This window comes from Scyliorhinus torazame, chromosome 18, assembly GCF_047496885.1.
Source record: "Scyliorhinus torazame isolate Kashiwa2021f chromosome 18, sScyTor2.1, whole genome shotgun sequence".
In the NCBI taxonomy this organism is placed as follows: domain Eukaryota; kingdom Metazoa; phylum Chordata; class Chondrichthyes; order Carcharhiniformes; family Scyliorhinidae; genus Scyliorhinus; species Scyliorhinus torazame.
The window spans coordinates 73,688,157-73,701,386 of record NC_092724.1 but is presented as its reverse complement, the minus strand read 5'-3'; the positions used below and the strand labels follow the sequence as shown (position 1 = coordinate 73,701,386).

The window sequence follows — 13,230 nt, the reverse complement described above, 5'->3', positions numbered from 1 at the left end:
CATGCTGACTATCCCTAGTCAAGCAGTGTCTTTCCAGATGCTCAGAAATCCCATCCTTCAGTACCCTTTCCATTACTTTGCCTACCACCGAAGTAAGACTAACTGGCCTGTAATTCCCAGGGTTATCCCTAGTCCCTTTTTTGAACAGGGGCACGACATTCGCCACTCTCCAATCCCCGGGTACCACCCCTGTTGACAGTGAGGATGAAAAGATCATTGCCAACGGCTCTGCAATTTCATCTCTTGATTCCCATAGAATCCTTGGATATATCCCGTCAGGCCCAGGGGACTTGTCTATCCTCAAGTTTTTCAAAATGCCCAACACATCTTCCTTCCTAACAAGTATTTCCTCGAGCTTACCAGTCTGTTTCACACTGTCCACTCCAACAATATGGCCCCTCTCATTTGTAAATACAGAAGAAAAGTACTCGTTCAAGACCTCTCCTATCTCTTCAGACTCAATACACAATCTCCCGCTACTGTCCTTGATCGGACCTACCCTCGCTCTAGTCAATCTCATATTTCTCACATATGTGTAAAAGGCCTTGGGGTTTACCTTGATCCTACCCGCCAAAGATTGTTCATGCCCTCTCTTAGATCTCCTAATCCCTTTCTTCAGTTCCCTCCTGGCTATCTTGTATCCCTCCAATGCCCTGTCTGAACCTTGTTTCCTCAGCCTTACATAAGTCTCCTTTTTCCTCTCAACAAGACATTCAACCTCTCTTGTCAACCATGGTTCCCTCACTCGACCATCTCTTCCCTGCCTGACAGGGACATACATATCAAGGACACGTAGTACCTGTTCCTTGAACAAGTTCCACATTTCACTTGTGTCCTTCCCTGACAGCCTATGTTCCCAACTTATGCACTTCAATTCTTGTTTGACAACATCGTATTTACCCTTCCCCCAATTGTAAACCTTGCCCTGTTGCACGCACCTATCCCTCTCCATTACTAAAGTGAAAGTCACAGAATTGTGGTCACTATCTCCAAAATGCTCCCCCACTAACAAATCTATCACTTGCCCTGGTTCATTACCAAGTATGAAATCCAATATTGCCCCTCCTCTGGTCGGACAATCTACATACTGTGTTAGAAAAGCTTCCTGGACACACTGCACAAACACCACCCCATCCAAACTATTTGATCTAAAGAGTTTCCACTCAATGTTTGGGAAGTTAAAGCCACCCATGACTACTACCCTGTGACTTCTGCACCTTTCCAAAATCTGTTTCCCAATCTGTTCCTCCACATCTCTGCTACTATTGGGGGGCCTATAGAAAACTCCTAACAAGGTGACTGCTCCTTTCCTATTTCTGACTTCAACCCATACTACCTCATTAGGGTGATACTCCTCGAACTGCCTTTCTGCAGCTGTTATACTATCTCTAATTAACAATGCAACTCCCCCACCTCTTTTACCACCCTCCCTAATCTTATTGAAACATCTATAACCAGGGACCTCCAACAACCATTTCTGCCCCTCTTCTATCCAAATTTCCGTGATGGCCACCACATCGTAGTCCCAAGTACCGATCCATGCCTTAAGATCACCCACCTTATTCCTGATGCTTCTTGCGTTGAAGTATACACACTTCAACCCATCTCTGTGCCTGCAAGTACTCTCCTTTGTCAGTGTTCCCTTCCCATCACAGTGCTATTAAGCGGCACTTGTTTAGCAATACCCTGCTCACTGACGCTCATCCATCAGGGCCACTCACAGCCTTGGTTCAAACATGGACAACAGAGCTGAACTCCTGAGGTGAGAATGACTTCCCTTGATATCAAATACAACGTTTTGGCCTCAACTACTTTCTGTGGTAGTGAATTCCACAAATTCACCACTCTGGGTGAAGACATTATGACCTCTAGTTCTGGACTCCCCCACCATCAGGTACATTCTTTCTGAATCTACCCTGTCTAATTCTGTTAGAATTTTATAAGTTTACATGAAGTCCCCTCACTCTTCTAAACTCCAATGAATATAATCCTATCCGACTTAGTCTCTCCTCTTATGGCAGTCCTGCCATCCCAGGAATCAGCCTGGTAAACCTTCGCTGTATTCCCTCCATGGCAAGAATATTCCCACTTTGGTGGGAAAAGTAGAGGCATAGACTATTTTCTAAATAGGAAAAGGCTTTGGAAATCTGAAGCAAAAAGGGATTTAGGGGTCCTAGTTCAGGATTCTCTTAAGGTTTTTTAAAAAATTTATAGTACCCAATTCATTTTTTCCAATTATGGGGTAATTTAGTATGGCTCACCTACCCTGCACATCTTTGGGTTGTGGGAGTGAAACCCACGCAAATCACATTCATATGTTTTGGTCCTGTCCAAAGCTGGAGGTTTACTGGAAGGAGGTTTTTAGGGTAATCTGTAAAGTGGTGCACATGAAACTCGACCCAGGCCCTTAGGAGGCCATATTCAGGGTGTCGGACCAGCCGGGGTTGGAAACGGGTGCGGAGACAGATGTAGCCTTCGCCTCATTGATCGCCTGAAGATGGATCCTGTTAGGATGGAGCTCTCCACCCTGTGCCCTGGCGTGTGGGGGGACCTGTTGAAATTCTTGACTCTTGAGAAGGTTAAGTTTGAACTGAGGGGAAGGATGGAGGGGTTCTACAATTCATGGGCATTATTCATTATGCACTTTCAAGAACTGGATAACATCGAACATGGGGGGGGGGGGTAGATTGTATATGTTGATGGTGACTATGGGTGATTCCTGATTCCTTTTTGTTATTTGTTTATGTTAACATGCGGGCAGTGTTTGGGGGTTGGTGGGAGGATCGGACCAGTTGTTGATATGTTGTTGATATGGGAGTTGTTGATATGGGGATTGACATTATGTTCGTTACTGCTTATTGTTTATTGTTGGTGGGTGTAAGTTTGGGAGAAAATGTGAAAAAGGAGGAGAATAAAAATATTTTTTTAAAAACACGGGGAGTATGTGCAAACTCCACACGGACAGTGACCCAGAGCCGGGACCTCGGTGTCGTGAGGCACCAGTGCGAACCACTGCACCACCGTGCTGCCCCTGGATTCTCTTAAGGTTAACGGGCAAGTTCATTTGGCAGTTAGGAAGGCAAATGCAATGTTAGCATTCATGTCGAGAGGGCTAGAATACAGCAAGGATGTACTGCTGAGCTGTATAACGCTCTGGTCAGACACCATTCGGAGTATTGTGAGCAGTTCTGGGCCCCATATCTAAGCAAGGATGTGCTGGCCTTGGAAAGGGTCCAGAGGAGGTTCACAAGAATGACCCCTGGAATATATGTTCACACAGTTTCCCCCCCCCTCACTGTCCGCATTTATTAGTTCCTCTAGAGTGTCTCTCTCGCGGCCCTGCGGTGCAGAAGGACTCCTCCAACCTAACCCATTCTGTGTTGGGTACTCTTATCCATCCCCTCACCCTCTCGGCTATCGCTGCCCAGTGGTAGTATTATAGATTCGGCAGGGCCAGACCGCCCATGTTTTTCCTCCTTTGCATTGTCGACTTAGGGATTCTTGGATCCCAGGGTTTCAATTGCCAGGGCGAACAGGAGCGGGGATAGTGGGCATTCCTGCCTTGTACTTCTTTCTGTGTAGCTGTAAGTACTCAAAGCTGGTGGTTTAGGTCCGAATGCTCGTCATGGGGGCGTTGTACAGGAGTTTTGCCCATGAAGTGAACCCTGTCCCTAGCCCGAACTGCTCCAGTACCTCAAAGAGGTCCTTCCATTCGACTCTGTCGAAGGCCTTTTCTGTGTCCAGGGAGATTATGACCTCTGGTAGAGCACCAGATGGTGTCATTATTACATTCAGCAGCCAGCTGATGTTCGCAGTTTGCTGTCTACCCTTGATGAGGTTCACAGCGACAAGGACGTTGTGGACCCAGGAGGTTGATACATCATGGCCAGCAGTGTCCTGGACGGGGCACCGGTATTTATGGTAAACATGTACGTGCCCAACTGGGACGAGACAGATTTCATTAAAAAGACCATGGTGGAAATCCCCGAATTTGACACGCACAGACTGATCGTGTGTGGGGCGGGAGGGGGGCACTTCAACTGTGAACAGGACCCACTGAAGGACCGATCAAACCCCAGGTCGGGGAAAAGGATGGCCATGGCTAGGGAACTGGGATCATTCATGGAAAACCCCGCTACAAAGGAGTTTTCGTTCTTTTCGCTGGTCCACCTTAAGTACTCAAGGAATAGATTTCTTTGCAGTGTTGAAAGCGGTGCTTCCAGGAACAGTAATGGCAGAATACTCGGCAATAGTTATCTCCGACCATGCTCCACATTAGTTAGATGTGAGGTTGGAGACGGGCCGTGCCCAACACCCCGTGTGGAGGTTGGACACGGACCTCTTGGCCGGTAAGGTCTGCCAAACAACATCACAAGCCATAGGCGAGTCCGTTATCAATAACCAGAATGGGGAAGTCTCAGCTTCCACGTTCTGGGAGACACTGAAGGCGGTGATTAGAGGAGAGATTATAGCCTACAAGGCACGTAGAGACATGGAAGAGAGGGAGGCCAGGCAACAATGGATCGATTCCATTTTCGGGTTAAAAGTATCTAAGTTGAAATTTCCAGGGGAGTGCCATCTTTCATGCGAATGCTCAGCACATTCCCGCCACTGGAAATCGGCAACCCCATTTCTGACCTTGGCATGAAGCAGTTGGGCGGCACGGTAGCCCAATGGTTAGCACTGTCGCTTCACAGCCAAGGGTCCAGGTTCGATTCCTGGAATGGGTCACTGTCTGTGTGGAGTCTGCACGTTCACCCTGTGTCTGCGTGGGTTTCCTTTGCGTGCTCTGGTCTCCTCCCTTAAGTCCCGAAAGACATGCTAGTAGGTAATCTGGGCATTCTGAATTCTCCCTCTGTGTACCCGAACAGGTGCTGGAATGTGGCGACTAGGGGCTTTTTACAGGAACTTCATTGCAGTGTTAATGTAAGCCTATTTGTGACATAACGATTATTACTATTATTAGTTGAAGATGGTTGGGCCTAGGACACTAACATGAGGAATGTGTGCACTCATGTTCTGTACCTCAAATGATTGACCTCCAACAACCACAGCCATCTTCTATTATGCTTGATGTGACTCCAACCAGTGAACAGTTTTCCCACTGATTCTCACTGACTTCAATTTTGTTAGGGCTTCTTATTACTACAATGGGTGTGATAGGGGCTGTTTAGCACAGAGCCAAATCGCTGGCTTTGAAAGCAGACCAAGGCAGGCCAGCAGCACGGTTCAATTCCCGTAACAGCCTCCCCGAACAGGCTCCGGAATGTGGCGACTAGGGGCTTTTCACAGTAACTTCATTTGAAGCCTACTTGTGACAATAAGCGATTTTCATTTCATTTTCATTTTTCATTTTCATTTAATCAGTGGCGGGAAGGGGGTATCTGAATGTGAGTCAGGCGGGGAGCGGGTAGCTGAATGTGAGCCAGTGGCATGGGAGGAGGCATCTGAGTGGGAGGAGTATCAGTGAGTGTGAGTCAGTGGGGACTGGGGTCGGTGTCAGTCAGTGGGGAGTATCTGGTATACTGAGGTTCTGTTCTGTTGCTCCATGAGCCCGTTCAGGCCTGGCTGTAAATCTTCAGTAGCTGGGTTATCACTGAACAAAGTGTCAACAGAAGAAAATTGAACCAAGCTCAAAACATGTCTAAGGAAACTGATTTTCTACCTTCATTTCTATTAAAGTATTTCGTATTCGTGTGAAGAATCTGGAAACCAGGAACTGTGGTCATCGGGCCACCACTTGAAATCCTGTCGACAGCTGGCATTTACCTCAACTGGACAGGGTAAGCCCCATTGACCAATAGCTCAATGTCTGCAACAGCCAAGACAATGGTTTAACTTTCACCGAAAGCTGTGCTGTAAAGTAATGTCTTCAGTAACACTGTCTGATGCTCACACTCTCACTAACACTGTCGTGCTCACACCCCTCACTAGCACTGTATGATACCCACAACTCTCACTCACACTGTCTGATGCTCACACCCCTCACTAACACTGTCTGATACTCACACTCTCACTAACACTATCGTGCTCACACCCCTCACTAGCACTGTATGATACCCACAACTCTCACTCACACTGTCTGATGCTCACACCCTTCACTAACACTGTCTGATACTCACACCCCTCACTAACACTGTCTGATACTCACACCCCTCACTAACACTGTCTGATACTCACACCACTCGCTAACACTGTCTGATGCTCACACCCCTCACTAACACTGTCTGACACTCACACCCTCACTAACACTGTCTGATACTCACACCCTCACTAACACTGTCTGATACTCACACCCCTCGCTAACACTGTCTGATACTCACACCCCTCGCTAACACTGTCTAATACTCACACCCCTCGCTAACACTGTCTGATACTCACACCCCTCACTAACACTGTCGGATGCTCACACCCCTCACTAACACTGTCTGATGCTCACACCCTTCACTGACACTGTCTGCTGCTCACACCCATCGCTAACACTGTCTGATACTCACACCCCTCACTGACACTGTCTGCTGCTCACACCCATCGCTAACACTGTCTGATGCTCACACCCCTCACTTTTTTTTTAAAAAAAATTTTATTGAAAATTTTTGGTCAACCATCACAGTACATTGTGTATCCTTTACACAATAATATAACAGTATAAATAACAATGACCTGTTTTATAAACAAAGAATAAATAATATATAACAAAAACTAAAACTAAAACGAAATGGCAACTGCCTTGTCTCAGATAAACACTCTCCAAAAATATGATTTAACAGTCCAATATACAATTATTTATAGCAACGACCTATACATATTATACATATATATTAACAACCCTGAGAGTCCTTCTGGTTCCCCCCCCCCCCCGGTTTGATGCTGCTGCCTTCTTCTTTTCCATTCCCTCTATCTTTCTGTGAGGTATTCGACGAACGGTTGCCACCGCCTGGTGAACCCTTGAGCCGATCCCCTTAGGACGAACTTAATCCGTTCCAGCTTTATAAACCCTGCCATGTCATTTATCCAGGTCTCCACCCCCGGGGGCTTGGCTTCCTTCCACATCAACAGTATCCTGCGCCGGGCTACTAGGGACGCAAAGGCCAAAACATCGGCCTCTCTCGCCTCCTGCACTCCCGGCTCTTGTGCAACCCCAAATATAGCCAACCCCCAGCTTGGTTCGACCTGGACCCCCACCACCTTCGAAAGCACCTTTGCCACCCCCACCCAGAACCCCTGTAGTGCCGGGCATGACCAAAACATGTGGGTGCGATTCGCTGGGCTTCTCGAGCATCTCGCACACCTATCCTCTACCCCCAAAAATGTACTGAGCCGTGTTCCAGTCATATGCGCCCTGTGTAACACCTTAAATTGAATCAGGCTTAGCCTGGCACACGAGGACGATGAGTTTACCCTACTTAGGGCATCCGCCCACAGCCCCTCCTCAATCTCCTCCCCCAGCTCTTCTTCCAATTTCCCTTTCAGCTCATCTACCATAATCTCCCCCTTGTCCCTCATTTCCCTATATATATCTGACACCTTACCGTCCCCCACCCATGTCTTTGAGATCACTCTGTCCTGCACCTCATGCGTCGGGAGCTGAGGGAATTCCCTCACCTGTTGCCTCGCAAAAGCCCTCAGTTGCATATACCGGAATGCATTCCCTTGGGGCAACCCATATTTCTCGGTCAGCGCTCCCAGACTTGCGAACTTCCCATCCACAAACAGATCTTTCAGTTGCGTTACTCCTGCTCTTTGCCATATTCCAAATCCCCCATCCATTCTCCCCGGGGCAAACCTATGGTTATTTCTTATCGGGGACCCCACCAAGGCTCCCGTCTTTCCCCTATGCCGTCTCCACTGTCCCCAAATTTTCAAAGTCGCCACCACCACCGGGCTTGTGGTGTATTTCTTCGGTGAGAACGGCAATGGGGCCGTCACCATAGCTTGTAGGCTAGTCCCCCTACAGGACGCCCTCTCCAATCTCTTCCACGCCGCTCCCTCCTCTTCTCCCATCCACTTACTCACCATTGAGATATTGGCGGCCCAGTAGTACTCACTTAGGCTCGGTAGTGCCAGCCCCCCCCTATCCCTACTACGCTGTAAGAATCCCTTCCTCACTCTCGGGGTCTTCCCGGCCCACACAAAACTCATGATACTCTTTTCGATCCTTTTGAAAAAAGCCTTCGTGATCACCACCGGGAGGCACTGAAACACAAAGAGGAATCTCGGGAGGACTACCATTTTAACCGCCTGCACCCTCCCGGCCAGTGACAGGGATACCATGTCCCATCTCTTGAAGTCCTCCTCCATTTGTTCCACCAATCGCGTTAAATTTAACCTATGCAATGTACCCCAATTCTTGGCTATCTGGATCCCCAAGTAACGAAAGTCCCTTGTTACCTTCCTCAGCGGAAAGTCCTCTATTTCTCTGCTCTGCTCCCCTGGATGCACCACAAACAACTCACTTTTCCCCATGTTCAGTTTATATCCTGAGAATTCTCCAAACTCCCGAAGTGTCCGCATTATCTCTGGCATCCCCTCCGCCGGGTCCGCTACACAGAACAACAAATCATCCGCATACAGAGATACCCGGTGTTCTTCTCCTCCTCTAAGTACTCCCCTCCACTTCTTGGAACCCCTCAATGCTATTGCCAGGGGCTCAATCGCCAGTGCAAACAATAATGGGGACAGAGGGCATCCCTGCCTTGTCCCTCTATGGAGCCGAAAGTATGCAGATCCCCGTCCATTCGTGACCACACTCGCCACTGGGGCCCTATACAACAGCTGCACCCATCCAACATACTCATCTCCAAAACCAAATCTCCTCAGCACCTCCCACAGATAATCCCACTCCACTCTATCAAATGCTTTCTCGGCATCCATCGCCACCACTATCTCCGATTCCCCCTGGTGGGGGCATCATCATTACCCCTAGCAGCCTCCGTATAATCATATTCAGCTGTCTCCCCTTCACAAACCCAGTTTGGTCCTCATGGACCACCCTCGGGACACAATCCTCTATCCTCATTGCCATTACCTTGGCCAGAATCTTAGCGTCTACATTCAGGAGGGAAATAGGTCTATAGGACCCGCATTGCAGCGGGTCCTTTTCCTTCTTTAGGAGAAGCGATATCGTTGCCTCAGACATAGTCGGGGGCAGCTGTCCCCTTTCCTTTGCCTCATTAAAGGTCCTCATCAGTAGCGGGGCGAGCAAGTCCACATATTTCCTATAAAATTCAACTGGGAATCCATCCGGTCCCGGAGCCTTCCCCGCCTGCATGCTCCTAATTCCTTTCCCTACTTCCTCTATTTCAATCTGTGCTCCCAGTCCCACCCTTTCCTGCTCCTCCACCTTGGGGAATTCCAGCCGGTCCAGAAAGCCCATCATTCTCTCCCTCCCATCCGGGGGTTGAGCTTCGTATAATTTTTTATAAAATGCCTTGAACACTCCATTCACTCTCTCCGCTCCCCGCTCCATCTCTCCTTCCTCATCCCTCACTCCCCCTATTTCCCTCGCTGCTCCCCTTTTCCTCAATTGGTGGGCCAGCAACCTGCTCGCCTTCTCCCCATATTCGTACTGTACACCCTGTGCCTTCCTCCACTGTGCCTCTGCAGTACCCGTTGTCAGCAAGTCAAATTCTACGTGTAGCCTTTGCCTTTCCCTGTACAGTCCCTCCTCCGGTGCCTCCGCATATTGCCTGTCCACCCTCAGAAGTTCTTGCAGCAACCGCTCCCGTTCCCTACTCTCCTGCTTTCCTTTATGTGCCCTTATTGATATCAGCTCCCCTCTAACCACTGCCTTCAGCGCCTCCCAGACCACTCCCACCTGGACCTCCCCATTATCATTGAGTTCCAAGTACTTTTCAATGCACCCCCTCAACCTTAGACACACACCCTCATCTGCCATTAGTCCCATGTCCATTCTCCAGGGTGGGCGCCCTCCTGTTTCCTCCCCTATCTCCAAGTCCACCCAATGTGGAGCGTGATCCGAAATGGCTATAGCCGTATACTCCGTTCCCCTCACCTTCGGGATCAACGCCCTTCCCAAAACAAAAAAGTCTATTCGCGAATAGACTTTGTGGACATAGGAGAAAAACGAAAACTCCTTACTCCTAGGTCTGCTAAATCTCCACGGGTCTACTCCTCCCATCTGCTCCATAAAATCTTTAAGCACCTTGGCTGCTGCCGGCCTCCTTCCAGTCCTGGACCTCGACCTGTCCAGTCCTGGTTCCAACACCGTATTGAAATCTCCCCCATTACCAACTTTCCCACCTCTAGGTCCGGGATGCGTCCTAGCATACGCCTCATAAAATTGGCATCATCCCAGTTCGGGGCATATACGTTTACCAAAACCACCGTCTCCCCCTGTAGTTTGCCACTCACCATCACGTATCTGCCCCCGCTATCCGCCACTATAGTCTTTGCCTCAAACATTACCCGCTTCCCCACTAATATAGCCACACCCCTGTTTTTCGCATCTAGCCCCGAATGGAACACCTGCCCCACCCAACCTTTGCGTAGTCTTACCTGATCTATCAGTTTCAAGTGCGTTTCCTGTAACATAACCACGTCTGCCTTAAGTTTCTTAAGGTGTGCGAGTACCCGTGCCCTCTTTATCGGCCCGTTCAGCCCTCTCACGTTCCACGTGATCAGCCGGGTTGGGGGGCTTTTTACCCCCCCCCCCTTGTCGATTAGCCATCCCCTTTTTCCAGCTCCTCACCCGGTTCCCACGCAGCTGTGTCCCCCCCAGGCGGTGCCCCCCCCGCCCATCCCACCCCATGCCAGCTCCCCCCTCTCCCCAGCAGCAGCAGCCCAATAATTCCCCCCTCCCACCCCCCCGCTCGATCCCCCACTAGCGTAGTTACACCCCCCATGTTGCTCCCAGAAGTCAGCAAACTCTGGCCGACCTCGGCTTCCCCCGTGACCTCGGCTCGCACCGTGCGACGCCCCCTCCTTCCTGCTTCCCTATTCCCGCCATGGTTATCATAGCGCGGGAACCGAGCCCGCGCTTCCCCCTTGGCCCCGCCCCCAATGGCCAACGCCCCATCTCCTCCACCTCCTTTCCTCCCCCCACCACCACCTGTGGAAGAGAGAAAAGTTACCACATCGCAGGTTTAATAACATAAAACTCCTCTTTCCCCCCTTTTTACCCCCCTCTTCGCCCCCCATACTCGCCCCACCACTTTGTTTCAAATGTTCTTTTTTTAATAACCCGCTCATTCCAATTTTTCTTCCACGATAAAAGTCCACGCCTCATCCGCCGTCTCAAAGTAGTGGTGCCTCCCTTGATATGTGACCCACAGTCTTGCCGGTTGCAGCATTCCGAATTTTATCTTCTTTTTGTGAAGCACCGCCTTGGCCCGATTAAAGCTCGCCCTCCTTCTCGCCACCTCCGCACTCCAGTCTTGGTATACGCGGATCACCGCGTTCTCCCACTTACTGCTCCGAGTTTTCTTTGCCCATCTAAGGACCATCTCTCTATCCTTAAAACGGAGGTATCTCACCACTGAGGGCTCTAGGAATTTCTCCTGCTCTCGGTCCTCGCGCCATCACTCGATATGCTCCATCCACCTCCAGCGGACCCGCCGGGGCCTCCGCTCCCATTAACGAGTGCAGCATCGTGCTCACATATGCCCCGACGTCCGCTCCCTCCGCACCTTCAGGAAGACCAAGAATCCTTAGGTTGTTCCTCCTCGCGTTGTTCTCCAGCGCTTCCAGCCTTTCCACACATCGTTTATGGTGTGCCTCGTGCATCTCCGTCTTCACCACCAGGCCCTGTATGTCGTCCTCATTCTCGGCAGCCTTTGCCTTCACGGCCCGAAGCTCCCGCTCCTGGGTCTTTTGCTCATCCTTTAGCCCTTCGATCGCCTGTAATATCGGGGCCAACAGCTCCTTCTTCATTTCCTTTTTGAGTTCTTCCACGCAACGTTTCAAAAACTTGTGTTGTTCAGGGCCCCATATTAAACTGCCACCTTCCGACGCCATCTTGGTTGTTGCTTGCCTTCCTTGCCGCTGCTCTAAAGGATCCACCGCAATCCGGCCACCTTCCTCTCCTTTTTTCATCCGTATCCAGGGGGGATTCACTTCTGGTTCACCGCACAGTACTTTTAGCCGTTAAAATTTCCTTTGGGGCTCTTATTAAGAGCCCAAAAGTCTGTTCCACCGGGAGCTGCCGAAACGTGCGACTCAGCTGGTCACCGCCGCACCCGGAAGTCCTCACACCCCTCACTAACGCTGTCTGATACTCACACCCCTCGCTAACACTGTCTAATGCTCGCACCCCTCACTGACACTGTCTGCTGCTCACACCCATCCCTAACACTGTCTGATGCTCACACCACTCGCTAACACTGTCTGATGCTCACACTACTCGCTAACACTGATACTCACACCCATCGCTAACACTGTCTGATACTCACACCCCTCACTAACACTGTCTGATGCTCACACCCCTCGCAAACACTGTCTGATGCTCACACCCCTCGCTAACGCTGTCTGATGCTCACACCCCTCGCTAACGCTGTCTGATGCTCACACCCCTCGCTAACACTGTCTGATACTCACACTACTCGCTAACACTGTCTGATACTCACACCCCTCACTAACACTGTCTGATACTCACACCCCTCATTAACACTGCCTGATACTCACGCCCCTCGCTGACACTGTCTGATACTGACACCTCTCACTAACACTGTCTGATACTCACACCCCTCACTAACACTGTCTGATACTCACACTACTCGCTAACACTGTCAGATACTCACAGCCCTCACTAACACTGTCTGATACTCACACCCCTCGCTAACACTGTCTGATACTCAGACCCATCCCTAACACTGTCTGATGCTCACACTACTCGCTAACACTGTCTGATACTCACACCCCTCGCTAACACTGTCTGATACTCATGCCCCTCGCTGACACTGTCTGATACTCTCACTACTCGCTAACACTGTCTGATACTCACACCCCTCACTAACACTGTCTGATACTCACGCCCTTCGCTGCCACTGTCTGATCCTCACACCCCTCACTAACACTGTCTGATACTCACACTACTCGCTAACACTGTCTGATATTCACACCCCTCACTAACACTGTCTGATACTCACACCCCTCGCTAACACTGTCTGATACTCACGCCCCTCGCTCACACTGTCTGATACTCACACCCCTCGCTGACACTGTCTGATACTCACACCCCTCACTAACACTGTCTGATACTCACACCCCTCG

At 50.0% G+C, this 13,230-nt stretch overlaps 1 protein-coding gene and 1 long non-coding RNA gene across 4 annotated transcripts in view; one reads left to right on the top strand and one right to left on the bottom strand.

Annotated features, from left to right (window-relative positions):
- Positions 1-13,230, bottom strand: part of LOC140395304 (uncharacterized) — a 242,452-nt gene that overhangs the window by 11,062 nt on the left and 218,160 nt on the right. The window lies entirely within an intron of this gene.
- wdr55 (WD repeat domain 55) overlaps positions 1-13,230 on the top strand; it is a 165,108-nt gene that overhangs the window by 48,264 nt on the left and 103,614 nt on the right. For all 3 annotated transcript variants that reach the window (XM_072482905.1, XM_072482904.1, XM_072482902.1), the window contains one exon: positions 5,683-5,783. In XM_072482905.1, the coding sequence (XP_072339006.1) occupies positions 5,683-5,783 (101 nt within the window). The remainder of the gene's footprint in view (positions 1-5,682; positions 5,784-13,230) is intronic.